General features: G+C 46.5%; 1 protein-coding gene across 1 annotated transcript; it reads right to left on the minus strand.

Moving 5' to 3' along the window:
• Positions 1–1,157: 1,157 nt before the first annotated feature.
• LOC119385117 (cytochrome P450 2M1) lies at positions 1,158–10,415 on the minus strand. The gene is made up of 9 exons (XM_037652650.1): positions 10,256–10,415; positions 9,675–9,854; positions 8,981–9,074; positions 8,022–8,177; positions 5,574–5,782; positions 5,093–5,218; positions 4,672–4,776; positions 3,430–3,561; positions 1,158–1,510 (listed from the first exon to the last, which is right to left on the minus strand). Exons 1-9 carry the CDS (start codon positions 10,413–10,415, stop codon positions 1,158–1,160), a joined length of 1,515 nt encoding a protein of 504 aa, XP_037508578.1.
• Positions 10,416–13,136: the final 2,721 nt, after the last annotated feature.

Genomic DNA, 13,136 nt, shown 5'->3' on the forward strand with positions numbered 1-13,136 from the left:
GCTTCAACATCGGCGGATCATTGTAGAAACAGGTTATAACTTCATATTGAGTTTGTGACAGTGTGGGCAGGCTTAGCAGGAATTCAGCTTTTTTTTTTTTTTTTTTTTGCAAATTCGTGTCCTGTAAACTTTTATGGCCGACTGTACATGTGCTTACGCACTGCAGCATCTCCGGTGTCTTGCCTTCCTGTTGTGTTTTTGTAGCACGTTCACGTGTGCGTTTTCGAGAAATTGCAGTTTGCATTTGTCGCCACTCAATAAAAGTTTACAGTACGCGCGCCTTGGCTTTGTTGCAAGGGTGACTGCATTTTTTTCCACAACGGCCTCACGGAGGTCGAAATTGGAAGAAATGCAATGTGGGCCAGGTTAAAGTTGCGATTCTTCTTCGGTTTCTTTTTGCCCTTAGTGGTTAAGATTCCTGAACACTCTTATTAGTGGAGCAAGCAGTGCTTTGCCTACGCCGGTCACACGCCGAGGTCACACGCTCAAGGACGCAGGTTCGATCCAGACTGCAGCAATCGTACTGTGCGGAATGCAATGACGCTTGTTTACCATGTTTCGGGAGGTAAAGAACATTAGGTTGTCTTGGCATGTCACGAATGGTTGATGTTAAAGGCATGTAATCCCCTCAGCGTATTGGGCCCATTCAGTCGGGACTGTTAGTGGCACATACAGGGTAGGACGGTTGGGGCGGGGAGGGGGTGAAAGACAGACGAGCGAAAAGAAAAGGCCACCTTCTCAAGATGAGTCAGCGCCGCATATAGACTTATGTTGTTTATGTTAGGTGGGTACCCAATCGAACAGTGGTAAAGTGGTAAAGCGTCTCGCCTCGAATGCGGGAGGTACTGTATAAGCGTTCTGTGGTACTGTGTTTAGGGTGCCTTAATGCCAGCGCCACCTGACACCCAGCCGCTCTTTTACGGGGAGGGATGTGCCCCGACCTGCGCTTGGTGATGTGGCCTACGTGCATTCTCATCTTCAGTTTCTAAGGGTCAAGTACAGCCAATCCCGCAACTCTCGCCTCTGTGCACCACCGTTTTGCAGCGTCAGTGACATTGCACTCGGCCTCAATACGCCAAATTTCACCGTAAACGCAAAACTGGTTTATAACACTGTTTTGCAAGAACAAAAGCTAAACCCATACGCCGAACGACATTCTACTGCCTTTTTGTGAGCACAATGTTTTGCTTTTTGGGCAACAACATGATGCTGGAGTCATTGCTAATGAGGTCCACATCTGAAGGCTTTTCTGATGCGCTGCAGGTGAGTCTCTGCATGAGTCGCACGAGGATATAGAACATGTCCACGTGTGCTAGTTTCTCTCCTGGACACGCCCGGGGACCTATGCCGAAGGTTATCAGAGGGCTGGGGTCCTGGCGCAGTCTTCCAGTGGTCGAATCCAGGAAACGTTCGGGCCTGAATTCTTCCGGCCTCTCCCACAACTTGGAGTCATGGTTTACGCTGTAAATGTTGTACAGTATTCCGGTGTCCTTCGGTAGGACCAGTTCCCCTGCAGAAAGTGGACGGATGTCTAGATTAATATTTCTGCCGAATACACCTTGGATGCGGATATTTTTAACATTAAAATTCGCAAGCGCACTTTTCACTGTCTACCGTGTTGTATAGCGTCTGCAGAAGGCATTTTGCAGAAATACGTTGCGCCATACTAAGTACTGGCTTCATGGGTGGGTGTAGGGTTCCCCTTTAGTGGGGGACAAAGTTCCATCGCAGCACCCCTCCACCCATTGGTCGAGTCAACTTTGTTGAGTCAAAAAGACAAGGTGCTTCACAATGGATGAATTAATGGAGATGAAGCGATGACGTGCTTCTCGCAGTTACCTGTCTTTAGTCTTTGGCTTTCCGGGAGTAAAGATGTGAAGTAAATGGCTCTTGGAATGCAACATCAGAGGCCTTCCGCCACCATTATCGTCAAAAAACATGCGTGGCCATGACCCTGCTCTTCAAACAATGACGGGACAGGTCCGACCGAGTAAAAGTATGGCTTTGCCCCCACCCCCCTTTCCGTGCGCATGCTTGTGATTGGCTTCTCATGTCAAGCCTGCAGAAATATCTTGCTGTTTACACATTGTACTCGCTTTGTACCTTCTCTGGTGAAAATACTTCAATAAGTTTGATAACCGTTTAACGTCGCTGGTGGCACACATACTGGCTTGCGCTCGTGTCGGTTCCATGTTGACAAAACGAGTGCGAATACCTGGCTCTGCGGAAAAATGGGTCACTTGCTGCACTGCAGAGGCATTTTAAACAACACACAGGACGAGCGCGAACTAATGCGTCACAGCTCGACACTTGAAGCGCAGTGCTCAAACATAAAGCAGGACGCACGAAACGAACGAACAGGTACTCACAAGACGAGCGCGAACTAATTGTCACACTTGTTACTTAGTTCTGTTTGAACAGCGGGCTCCTTTCGCAAACGCGGCCGCTGCAGCGAGCGAAGCGAAGCACCCCATTGGCCGCCCCTTCTTTCCTCGAGATAAGCGCACGAAAGTGACCACTCCCTGTAGAGCGAAGAGCAACGGCGTTCGCAGGAGCGGGGCGACGATCTTTAAAGCGCGCCACACGCGCGCACATCGCGCCATCTATGTGGTCACTAAGAAAGCATGCTGAATTACATGGTGTATATAAATGCTCGCCGTTAGCAGGCTGAAAGACGGTGCTGTCGTGGCCTAACGTCTAACGCGGCGGGCTGCAAAGCGAGAGGTCGCCCGTTCGATTCCGCGCGTCGGAAATAATTTCTGAATTATTTTTTGTGGCTGTTCTATATATATATACATACTTATACATATACGGTGAATGACGGCGACGGGGACGGACATATTTTCCAGCCGAGACTGTCCATATAATTGCTATCGCAATAATAAATGACAACGTACAGTCATGACGCGAACTGCTTCCGCAAGCGATTACTCGAGAGCACAATTTCGCACCAGTAATTGCGCGGTTGCAAAAAAAGATTGTCTGGCCCTCGTACTAAGCGTGCAAACCGAAATGGTCGAGTACTGGCGCAAACAAAAGCGCAGAAACACGTTTTAGTTAGTTCTAACTTGTTCGCATTTCAATTGTCCGAGACTGTACTTTTGCCAAAGTGGACTTTACCAAAGTAGACTAAAAAAAAGTTAGGCAGCATGTTGCACACTTCTTTACGTCTCATGTTACATAACTAGTAGCAGTGTGAGAGACTTGTATTAAATTACGTAGGCGGGGGCCAGTGGCGTAGGGGGTGGCACACCGGGCCCGTGCCCCCTCCCCCGCATTTTTTTTTTCTCCCATGGGATACAGAGCCCCAATTGACACTCGACCACACTTACCTGCCCGGACCCCATGTCGGATCAAGGGTGACGTACCAAGTTGTCCAAAACATCTTCCCTTATTTTTATGTGTGCTTTGCATAACACACATTCTCACCAACTTTGGTCTCCGTAGTCGTCTTGTGGGGTATACCAAGTGGAACTATGGGTCGGAAGCGAAGCACTTCCAACAGGCAGGCCACAGTATAGGGAAGCTTTGACCTATCATTGTAGACCGGTGGTCTGGTCCCTGAAAAAAAAAAAAAAAAAAAGAGAGCTATGGCGCCAATTTTGAAAATGCATAAAAAACGATAGTATGGTTGACTCTTAGCAAACGTGAAGACAGACACAAACGCGTGTACGGCATTTTAATTTGATGCCAAAGTTGATAACACAGACACTTCATCGGCAACATCATGACGTCATGGCATAGCCGTAGCATGATATATTGGCTGTACTTGTCTACGCGTTGTTGCAAACAGTGGCGCTGCATACAATGCCTGACCGAGGCCAGGGTCGTTAGAATTCTAACCCACTTCCGAGGCTATCTTAGAGGGCCCCTAAACCACCCCAGAGCTCGAAATTTAGTTGTGGCGTTGCAGTTGTGCACGAGTCTACAGCGAACGCTGGCGGAGTTACACGCGCGTTTACTTGTTTCGCTTTTTCCTTCGCTAGGCTGCATTCGTCGGCTCGTCTATCCATCCTCTCCGAGTGCCCTTCCTCCCTGGTGAGGCACCGACTTCCTTTAATGATATAACGAATCTATAAATATAACGAATCTATAAAAGTGGACGGCGAGTCTGCCCTCCACCCGATGAAAACCTCACGAGAGCCCAGGCCACGATCCTCTGCCACATCCAAACTGACTCATTTCCTAGTCCTCATCGGCTGGCGCTAATTACATGCGGATCGGTTAACCCAATCTGCCAAAATTGCAACGAGTAAGAATTGGCCACACAATCACATATTGTGTGTCTGTGAAGCTCCCCCCAGAACGCTCCTGCCAGCTCGCTCACGGTCAGCGTGGGAGGAGCTTATATTGGCAGGGCCGAAAGGGTCGCTGCCCACGTGGAGCCACCTTGAGGACCGAGTCATATATGTAAATAAAGTTGATTCCTCCTCAACGTCAGAGGTCGAAATGGAAGAAGCGCGCGCATCTGCTAGCAGAAAACAGCCTCTTGTTCCCCCACTGACAGCGTCTCTTGCTCGCGACGTCACCTAATCATATGACGTCATGACGGCTGTTGTCGATAGAGGATCGAAATGACACGGAGAGGAGCGCGCGAGCGTCTGTGTGTGGTTTAAGAGCCCTTTAAGCTGTTGTTTCTGAAAAATGTAACAGAACACTGTATAATGTTACCAATGTTGTCCTCAATTTCCTTTTGGATTTTCTCTTGTATTCTCGGTTCTTTGGCCAGCATCAGAAACAACCACTGTAGTTCTCCAGCCGAAGTGTCTGTCGCAGCTGCAAAGCAGAGACGCAGTTTTGAAAGGAATGAATGACAATCAAACATGTTAAACACTCTTCTCAAAACATGAAATGAACGTGCTTGCGATAGCAAGTTAAATTACTGTTCTCTTTAACGCTGTATCGCTGATTTAGGTGCTCTTGCTTATTTCCACCGCTTCACGCCCAATGTGAAGAATTCGATGCTCGAGTAAGCAGATTATGTGCTTTGCCGAAGCATTTGTGTTTGCTGCGTGAGCACGAGTATCCAATGTCGTTGCTACACCCAAGCTGACTCGCTCGTAAAAGCTCTTCGGTCTGCCCACACACGTACCGTCAAATATGTTCAGAAGAACCTGCACCATGTTTCTTTTGGTCAGGTGTTCGGCGTCTCCCTTCTCCTCTCGGATAGCTTCCTCCCTAGCAGCAAGCATGGCGTGCGTGAAGTTCTCAGTCCTGCCTGTATCGCAGAGGAAACCATCTTTGTAGAGCGCGCCGTCAACAACTCCGTGTTTGGAAGTACGCAAATGCTTCAGTTGAGCACAGAAAAATACCCCTCCACTTCATCATAGGTAGGTAGGTAGGTAGGTAGGTAGGTAGGTAGGTAGGTAGGTAGGTAGGTAGGTAGACAGACAGACAGACAGACAGACAGACAGACAGACAGACAGACAGACAGACAGACAGACAGACAGACAGACAGACAGACAGACAGACAGACAGACAGACAGACAGACAGACAGACAGACAGACAGACAGACAGATAAAGCTAACCATAGTAACAAGAGGTGAGCGAACAGAACAGCAAATAAATCTACCTGGTACGTAAGTGGCTTCAGCCTTTCTGAAAAGCCTGTCGACAATCTCCCTAAACTCGTGAAACAGTTCTCTGAGCTTCTTCTCCCGTCCTCGGAACAGGAATGCTAACCAGGGTGCGATGTCGCTCGGAAGTCCATTGGGCGCCAGCTCGAAGAAATCGTTGTCGATCGCTTCCAAGCGCCGGATGTCCTTGTCCGCTTCGTCCAGCCTGTGCGAAGAACTCGTCTCTGTGGACTGAGTGGCCTAGATCACGCGTTCGTTGTCAGGCGCAACTGCGCTACAGCGCAGCGGCGGCGCCAGCGGGGGGCGCGGGGAGAGGGGGCAGCTGCCCCCCTAAGATTTCCGCCTGCCCCCCTTTGCCCCCCCCCCCCCCCCAGAGCAAACATATTCAAAACACAGCGCCTAAGTTCCCTGTCCCCCTGAAGGAACTCACTTGTCCTGAGCGCCCCACGGTAAAAAAAATATCCTGGCGCCGCCTCTGCTACAGCGCAACACTATATACACGGACAAAAGGTAGGAAAACGATCAATACAGCGCTGTTCCTTCCTTTCGTCCATTGTTCCTTCCTTTTGCCCTGCTGTAACGAAGTTCAAGATGAATCCTTACCAACTGGTCCAATTTGCCGTCTTGCACGCCACTATATATGCAAGACACGTCGCAAAATTATTGCCGCCAAAATAATCATGCGAAAACATTTATAGATTTCTGTATACGCTTGTCCTTATGCAAATAAAAAAAAAGAACCTTCTGAAAGAAACTGCTGCTGCGCCTCCCCACTGAGAAGTTTCATATACCATTTCAACAATTTCGTATGTTTCCGCAAAATTCTTACGGAAATATGTGGAAACTATGTGGAAGACGTGTGGATTTAAATGGATTCCATAAGGAAACACACGGATCTATCGGAATAACGTACGGAATGTTTCAGTAGGGTTAGTAATGCGCAGATCGCAGAATTTATTTATTTATTTGATTTGTATACATACAAGCACAATGGACACAGAGAAAAGAGGGAGAGATCAAGCTGGCAACTGCCACCAGAAGGGGCACAACGCCTGCCTGCTCTTTCGGGAGGAGGGAAGAGACAGAGGAAAGGAAGTTAGGAGGAGAAAAAGAGGAAATGAGATAGGAAAGTGAAGAAAAAAATTGACGAACACTTGGACAAAAATAGGTAAACACACACACACACACACACACACACACACACACACACACACACACACACACACACACACACACACACACACACACACACACACACACACACACACACACACACACACACACACACACACACACACACACACACACACACAAAAAAAAAAAAGAAAAAAAAGGAACGCTTATAGACGGGTGGCCAGATCTGTTTGGTCTATAAAGGTCAGCAGAGCTCGATGGGTCTGGTCTCGTCGAGATACACAACCTCTCGGAAAGGCAGGGAGGTTAACGAGACTATGTCCAGTTTGCTAGCCTACTTCAGGGGAGGGGAATGAGGGGATAAAGAAAGAGAAAATATGAGCGCTGTTCATTCTTTGAATGTGTGTGTAAAGTATGTGTAATAATTTAATAAGAGTACCCTTTGCGCATGATATATCTGGTTAACAAGTGTCTCACGAATCCTCGAAAAATATCTGACCACAACTAGTAAAATCAGAATAACTTGGTGATTAAAAGTAAATCGTAACCCCTCGCAATTTTTAACCTTAGCTTGATCAAGCCAGGTCCATAGCCAGGCTCAATAACCCACACCCTATACAATCATTCGCGGAGAATTTTCTCAAAATGATCCCTGCGTATTGCCGCGAAGCTAACTTTTCTGCATAGCTCTAAAGTACTGCCGTGAAGCCACATTTGCACACTGATCGGTTTCTTCTGGTGGTACGCGAAATTGTCACGCAAGCCCGCACCTTCGCATCGTAAATGGGAATGTCGAGGACGCACCTCAGGGCTGTCAGAGGCTGAGCATTAAAGTTCACGAAGAGGGCTGGATTGACCACGACGAGCGATTAGGTAAATAAATTTCCTTTATGAAGTGCGCTCGTGTGTGTGTGTGTGTGTGTGTTTGCGTGCTATTTTAGGGGGGTCCACCTACAATCGTGTAAATACGGTATTTGTCAATGCAAGGTATCGTGAGTTGCTTCAAAAACACCGGTTATCGAACCTTCTACATCATTAGAGATAAATGAATTATTCGTCGGGGCACAGCCATTTGTGGAACAAATTTGCTCGAGATAAGTTTGTCTGCACGGAAAATGTGCGTGGAAAATCGCAGTGCAGTAATCGTGCATGTCAACGCCATGAACGCTTCAGTCAGTCGATTATATACAGGCCGTGCAGATCAAAATAGCGATGTGCCGACCATGACGGTATACGGTACGTCCGTACTTACCGAACGGTAAACGCGCTTCTAAAGGACCCGATTATGCTAAAGTACAACGGGCACTCACTTTGTGCCGTAGACGGATACTCCTATCACCTTGTAGAGCAAGTAGAAGAAAGGCTTTCTCGAGTCGATGATCTGAGGCCCGTTTGGCAAGGAGTCCACGTAGGCGTCAACAACGTCGGCGCATAGCGTCTCCAAGGGCTCACTCACGGCGTACTTCCTGCGACATATGTAAACGCGGGATACAAGTATAAGCACATGCGCTTAGGACGTCCGAACCGCGATTATGCAAGTTGTGTGAGGTATCTAACGGCAATTTCACGTGTATATTGCGCCATGAGAAAAAACTTAGTCAGTGCTTACAGTCGGCCTCAAAAGTTTAGAGACCACTATGTCTGAGAAAACTGAATTACCCATGAAATTGTGACTGAATTGGGTCGAACTGCTCTGTACACGTCAGCGCGTTTTAGAACAGGCCGAAAATCAAAATTAAAGGCTGCTTCCCGGAGCAGCAGGGATGTTAAGCTTTTTCTTGTTTCTCTTGGTCCCTAAACTTTTGAAGCTGCTTGTACGTGTTAATGAGTTGGAAAAGTAAACAAAACTTTTAGGTCAGTACGCATCGGGAGACAAATATTTAGATATTAAGAGGCATAAATCAAATGCACAGACACTTATTTTCTCTTGATTTATTAAGGTTTGGCCTGCTGTCAAAACGGACGATAGAAAGGTGTCTCACGAATAACATGTTTAACTGCTTTTCTCATAGTAACGGTCGTCTCAAAGCTTCAGTTCAAGCAAGCATTCTCACAGTATAGCTAAGAAATAGGAAAGAAAAGGAGTAAAAGAGAAATATTCTACGCTAGAATAGGCTTGAATTAGGATGTCCTACACTAAGCGCTTCGGAAAGCAGAAAATTGGGTTGAAATATTCGCCATTTTCCGAGAAACTACTGCACATGTAGCCATTTTTTAGACATTTCTCAATTTTGCAGTGCACACTGCCCGTCTTCTCAAGAGAACTCACCTGACGGCCAGAAGTGCGACTTTTCGAAGCGCCTTCCATCGTGGGTTGTAGTCTTCGAATAAGATGTCATGGTTTCCCTGAGTTTCCAATTCACCTGTTTCGTGGAAAACCACAAAATGTTCTTCTGAGAAAACAAGAACGAAGCACTAAAAACACGTTCATGTTAGTTTAGTTCATGCGGCCCATACACGCCGTTCATGCATCTATCTTGATTGTGAACTATGTCATATACGCAATGTATTATAATCGAGCGCATGTCATTGTACGGCTGAGAATGAGGTCGCAGGTTCGTTACCTGGCCATGATTGTGTACGGATACTTAAATTTAGGTGCACGTTACATATCCTCCTGTGGCGACAACTGATCAGGAACATAACAGACTCAATTTCAAACCACTTTCGAAGTTTCAGAGCGTTGTACATATGAAGTTAATTGTTACGCTGATGCAAATGAAAAGCGCGGGGCCGTTGCACACGAAGGTTGACCTTTACATTACGTTTTCTCATGGCGAATAAGCTACACAGGATGAGCCGGGAATAAAATGCTCTATGCATTCATAAGTGTCGTATTAGGTTGATGATAGGAAAATCATCGCCTGACAAACGGCTAACGTACGTGCCCGCGCACATCAGTCGCTGCTTGTGCTCTTTCGCGTAATGATACATAAAACGTCTCTTGGCAAAGCACTGCTCACCCAGTTTCGTCTGCAAGCGTCCGGAGAACTCGTGTCTCCCCTCGAGAAACGCTTCCCGAATGGCAGCTTGGCCATTCAGGATCACCATGGGCTTGTGGGCCATCCACAGGGTGAACACGTTACCGTACGTCTTGGTCAGTTCGGTCGCCTTCGAGTGCAGGTCCTTAACATTGCGAAGTGCTGCGAGCCGCAAAGACGACGAATTATAGACGCCAACAATACGGTACACGTTTCTCCGATGAGTTCTCTCCCTTTAATGAGCACGTCTCGACATCGAGACTCAGGGATGTTCTACGTAACCGTATAACAACAAGTGGCACCCTTACAATTCAGCCGCGTTGCAAGGATAAATGTTGCTAATATGGTGCGTTTCTGATGTTCGAAAATACTATATTGAGAACACGACACGTACACGCTTCATCGACTAAGGGACGAAATCCTTTGCTTTTGTTGGCACACCCAGGTACCAATAACATTGCGAACGACAGTCGTGCGGTCACAAACTGCTTCCGCAGTGCGGATAAATGTGATGGCACCAAAGCACAAGAACTTCCCCCTTTGACTAATTGGGATATACTCACCCAGCAGGTTTCCCACAAGTGGGAGCGGGAAGGGCCCTCTAGGGTACTTGGACACTCGGTGGTAGAAGCGGCCCAACAAGTAGGACATTACAAATACCAGCACCGTGGTGATCCATCGCCAGTCCCACGTGCTGGAGACTAACTTCTCCAGAAGGCTCATGATTATGTTCTATAGGCACTAAAGGAGAAAATAGAAGGGAAAATGATGTCAAGGAATGGGGGAAGAGTTGTCACGTGACTCTCGCAAGAGGTCCTTGCTGGGCTTTAGAAACAGAAAACGCTCAAGATGACAGAAAGCGTAACAAAAAAAATGGCGCTAACACTCATCCGGTAACAACTGACGGTAACACCGTGGCCGGTCAAGACACGATGGTCATGCAGTCAATAGCTGACTACAAGCCTCTGTGTCAGTGGCGTACCTACTTGTTCGCGAGGTGCTGGGTGATGATTATGATATACACTCTGATAACCACACACACACACACATAGACTACACTCTTTACAAAGTTTTGTTCAGGCATCTGGCCCGCAAGAAAGTCAGCAGCGCTTTCGTGGCGCGTAACGCACAGGTGCTGCTTGCTTTGCCATGGGCCCAGAATATGTCGCAATTCTAAACACGAGTCCAGTAGAAGGTGCAAGGCCGCCTTCAGAGATTGTCTCTCTGACGCGTATCGCCTGCATTCATACAGAACGTGTTTCAGGTCTTCTGGGACGTTACACTGAACGCACAATGATGAGTCCGACAGCTTGAATTTGCTCTTGAAGTAATTAGTGTAGGAGACGTCTAATCTGATGCTGTGCAAGCATGTTTCCTCTTGTCTGTTAAGATCTCGCGCGTATCCAAGTCACACGATGGATCAATTTTGTAAAGAGGCCCATACTGGTGACTAGCATCGGTCCAGAGGGATCGCTGGAAGCACCAAGCAGGCGGCAAGTTATATTTTCGTCCATTTTACTTTCTTCACATTTATATCCTAATTACTATCCCCTATACCTTCCTTAGCGCTATTGTCTGTTAGCTCTTATTATTGTTGTGTCTAACAAAGAAAAACGAGCCCTTCAAAAAGTCACCTCCTTCTTTCCTTCAGTCATAGCGAGGGTCTCGTTCTGGCAGACTTCATGCCTTCAGGTAGTATGCGAGGGATTATTAGTTAGCTGTCATCTCGTTAAAAGATCACGTACTACGTGACGCCGACAGACAGAAAAAGAGTGTTCCACACTCGCCGCCATGGCTGCTATTGGCACTAACACTCCCAGGTTCAAATGCACATATTGCCGCGAGTCTTTTATTTCATGCGTTGAAGCTTCACCCACAAAGACTGTGGGCAACGCGCTGCGCAAGCCTCGCCGTGATGTGTAGGAAGCTTCGCGATTGTTTTGGAACAATCCGTTAAGATTACGCGCCGCACGAGAATGTTCCAGCTTTGTCGAGAGATAACGCCGCCAACAGTGATATCGCTGGAAAGTTCAATAGCGCCTGTATAAAAGCCGACGCGCTTGACTGCTTGTCTGTTGATCGACGGTCGACGCCCCGTTCGCCGCTATTATTGTACAGCGTGTATTGCTGTAGTTTGACTATCAGTTTCCCGGCCACAAGTTCGGCCAAATAAACAGTTTCATCTCGGACGTGCTGACTGCTGTCTTCGTCGACGTCACGACCCCGTGACAATATATACCCCATAAAGTGGACGGGAGGATGACCACCGCCGTAGCCCAGTGGTAGAGCATCGGACGCGGTATTCGAAGGTCGCAGGCTCGGTCCCTGTCGGCGGCAAGTCATCTTTTCGTCCACGTTACTTTCCTCACATTTATATCCTAATTACTACAAATAACCTCCCCTATACCTTCCTTGGCATTGTTGTCTGTTAGTTCTTAGTAATATTGTAAAGAAAAACGAGCCCTTAAAAGTCACCTTCTTTCCTTTATATATATATATATATATATATATATATATATATATATATATATATATATATATATATATATCTATATATATATATATATATATATATATATGTGTGTGTGTGTGTGCGTGTGTGTGTGTGTGTGTGTGTGTGTAAGGGTTATTCCATATAAGTGTAACAGGTAAATTTTCGACCATCTCTGATCATGCCGAAAAAAATCGTGCTAGTATATGTGAATGTGAGCAGTAGTTATTGAGGTGTTGTATTTCGGGAAAAAAATTTGTATTGCTTAGAGGGCGCTTCGAACATCGGGCACGGAAGTGAAACTGTGTCGCGCTAAAAAATTATATAAAATTGCTGGTTGCAGTAAGTACTACGAAGCATTCTTTTTCCTAATCTCAATGCGCTCATCTTTCATGACTACGATAGTTTATTAATTTTTGTTTTGACTTTCATTATTTCTAGCCTTGACGAAAAATTGCAAAATCATGCATGTTTAACATTTTTTAGAAAAATCACAAATTTTTTCGCGAGTAATATATTCACATTGTAGGCTTTATAAGTTCCTATAATGAACGATAAAAGTACTGCAGCTGCGAATGAAGCAGAAACATTGGCACAATACTGTGACAAAGTTGGGAAAAATAGCATTTTGACCCGTATTGTGGCTTTATTTTCGCAATGTAGCGGTCCAAGTAAAGGTATGGCTTGTACATCGCTGGGTAGTATGCTTTGTTGGTATGATATACAGAAAGTTTGAACAAAGTAGTTTTGTTTAAAGCGAGAAAAAGATTTTTCAACTGAATTTTCCAATCACAAGGTTTTAAGAAGTTTGCCTTTGCCTCGCGTTCACTGCGTAGCCCATATGCGCAGGATTCCAGCGGGGGTCTTTTCGCAGCGAATAATGGAAGTCATACAACTGCTTGCCACTTATTTTAGTAATATTGCTGCGTACAACGTCAAAAACGGGAATAGTG

This window comes from Rhipicephalus sanguineus, chromosome 3 (assembly GCF_013339695.2).
Source record: "Rhipicephalus sanguineus isolate Rsan-2018 chromosome 3, BIME_Rsan_1.4, whole genome shotgun sequence".
In the NCBI taxonomy this organism is placed as follows: domain Eukaryota; kingdom Metazoa; phylum Arthropoda; class Arachnida; order Ixodida; family Ixodidae; genus Rhipicephalus; species Rhipicephalus sanguineus.

Excerpts from the sequence above, each read along its gene's own strand:
- LOC119385117 (XM_037652650.1), bottom strand. The coding sequence starts at position 10,415 with ATGAGCCTTCTGGAGAAGTTAGTCTCCAGCACGTGGGACTGGCGATGG. Across the intron at positions 9,855-10,255 it reads ACTTGTGGGAAACCTGCTGG|CACTTCGCAATGTTAAGGAC; the intron begins GTGAGTATATCC and ends TGCGGCTCGCAG. Across the intron at positions 9,075-9,674 it reads ACGCTTGCAGACGAAACTGG|GTGAATTGGAAACTCAGGGA; the intron begins GTGAGCAGTGCT and ends TCCACGAAACAG.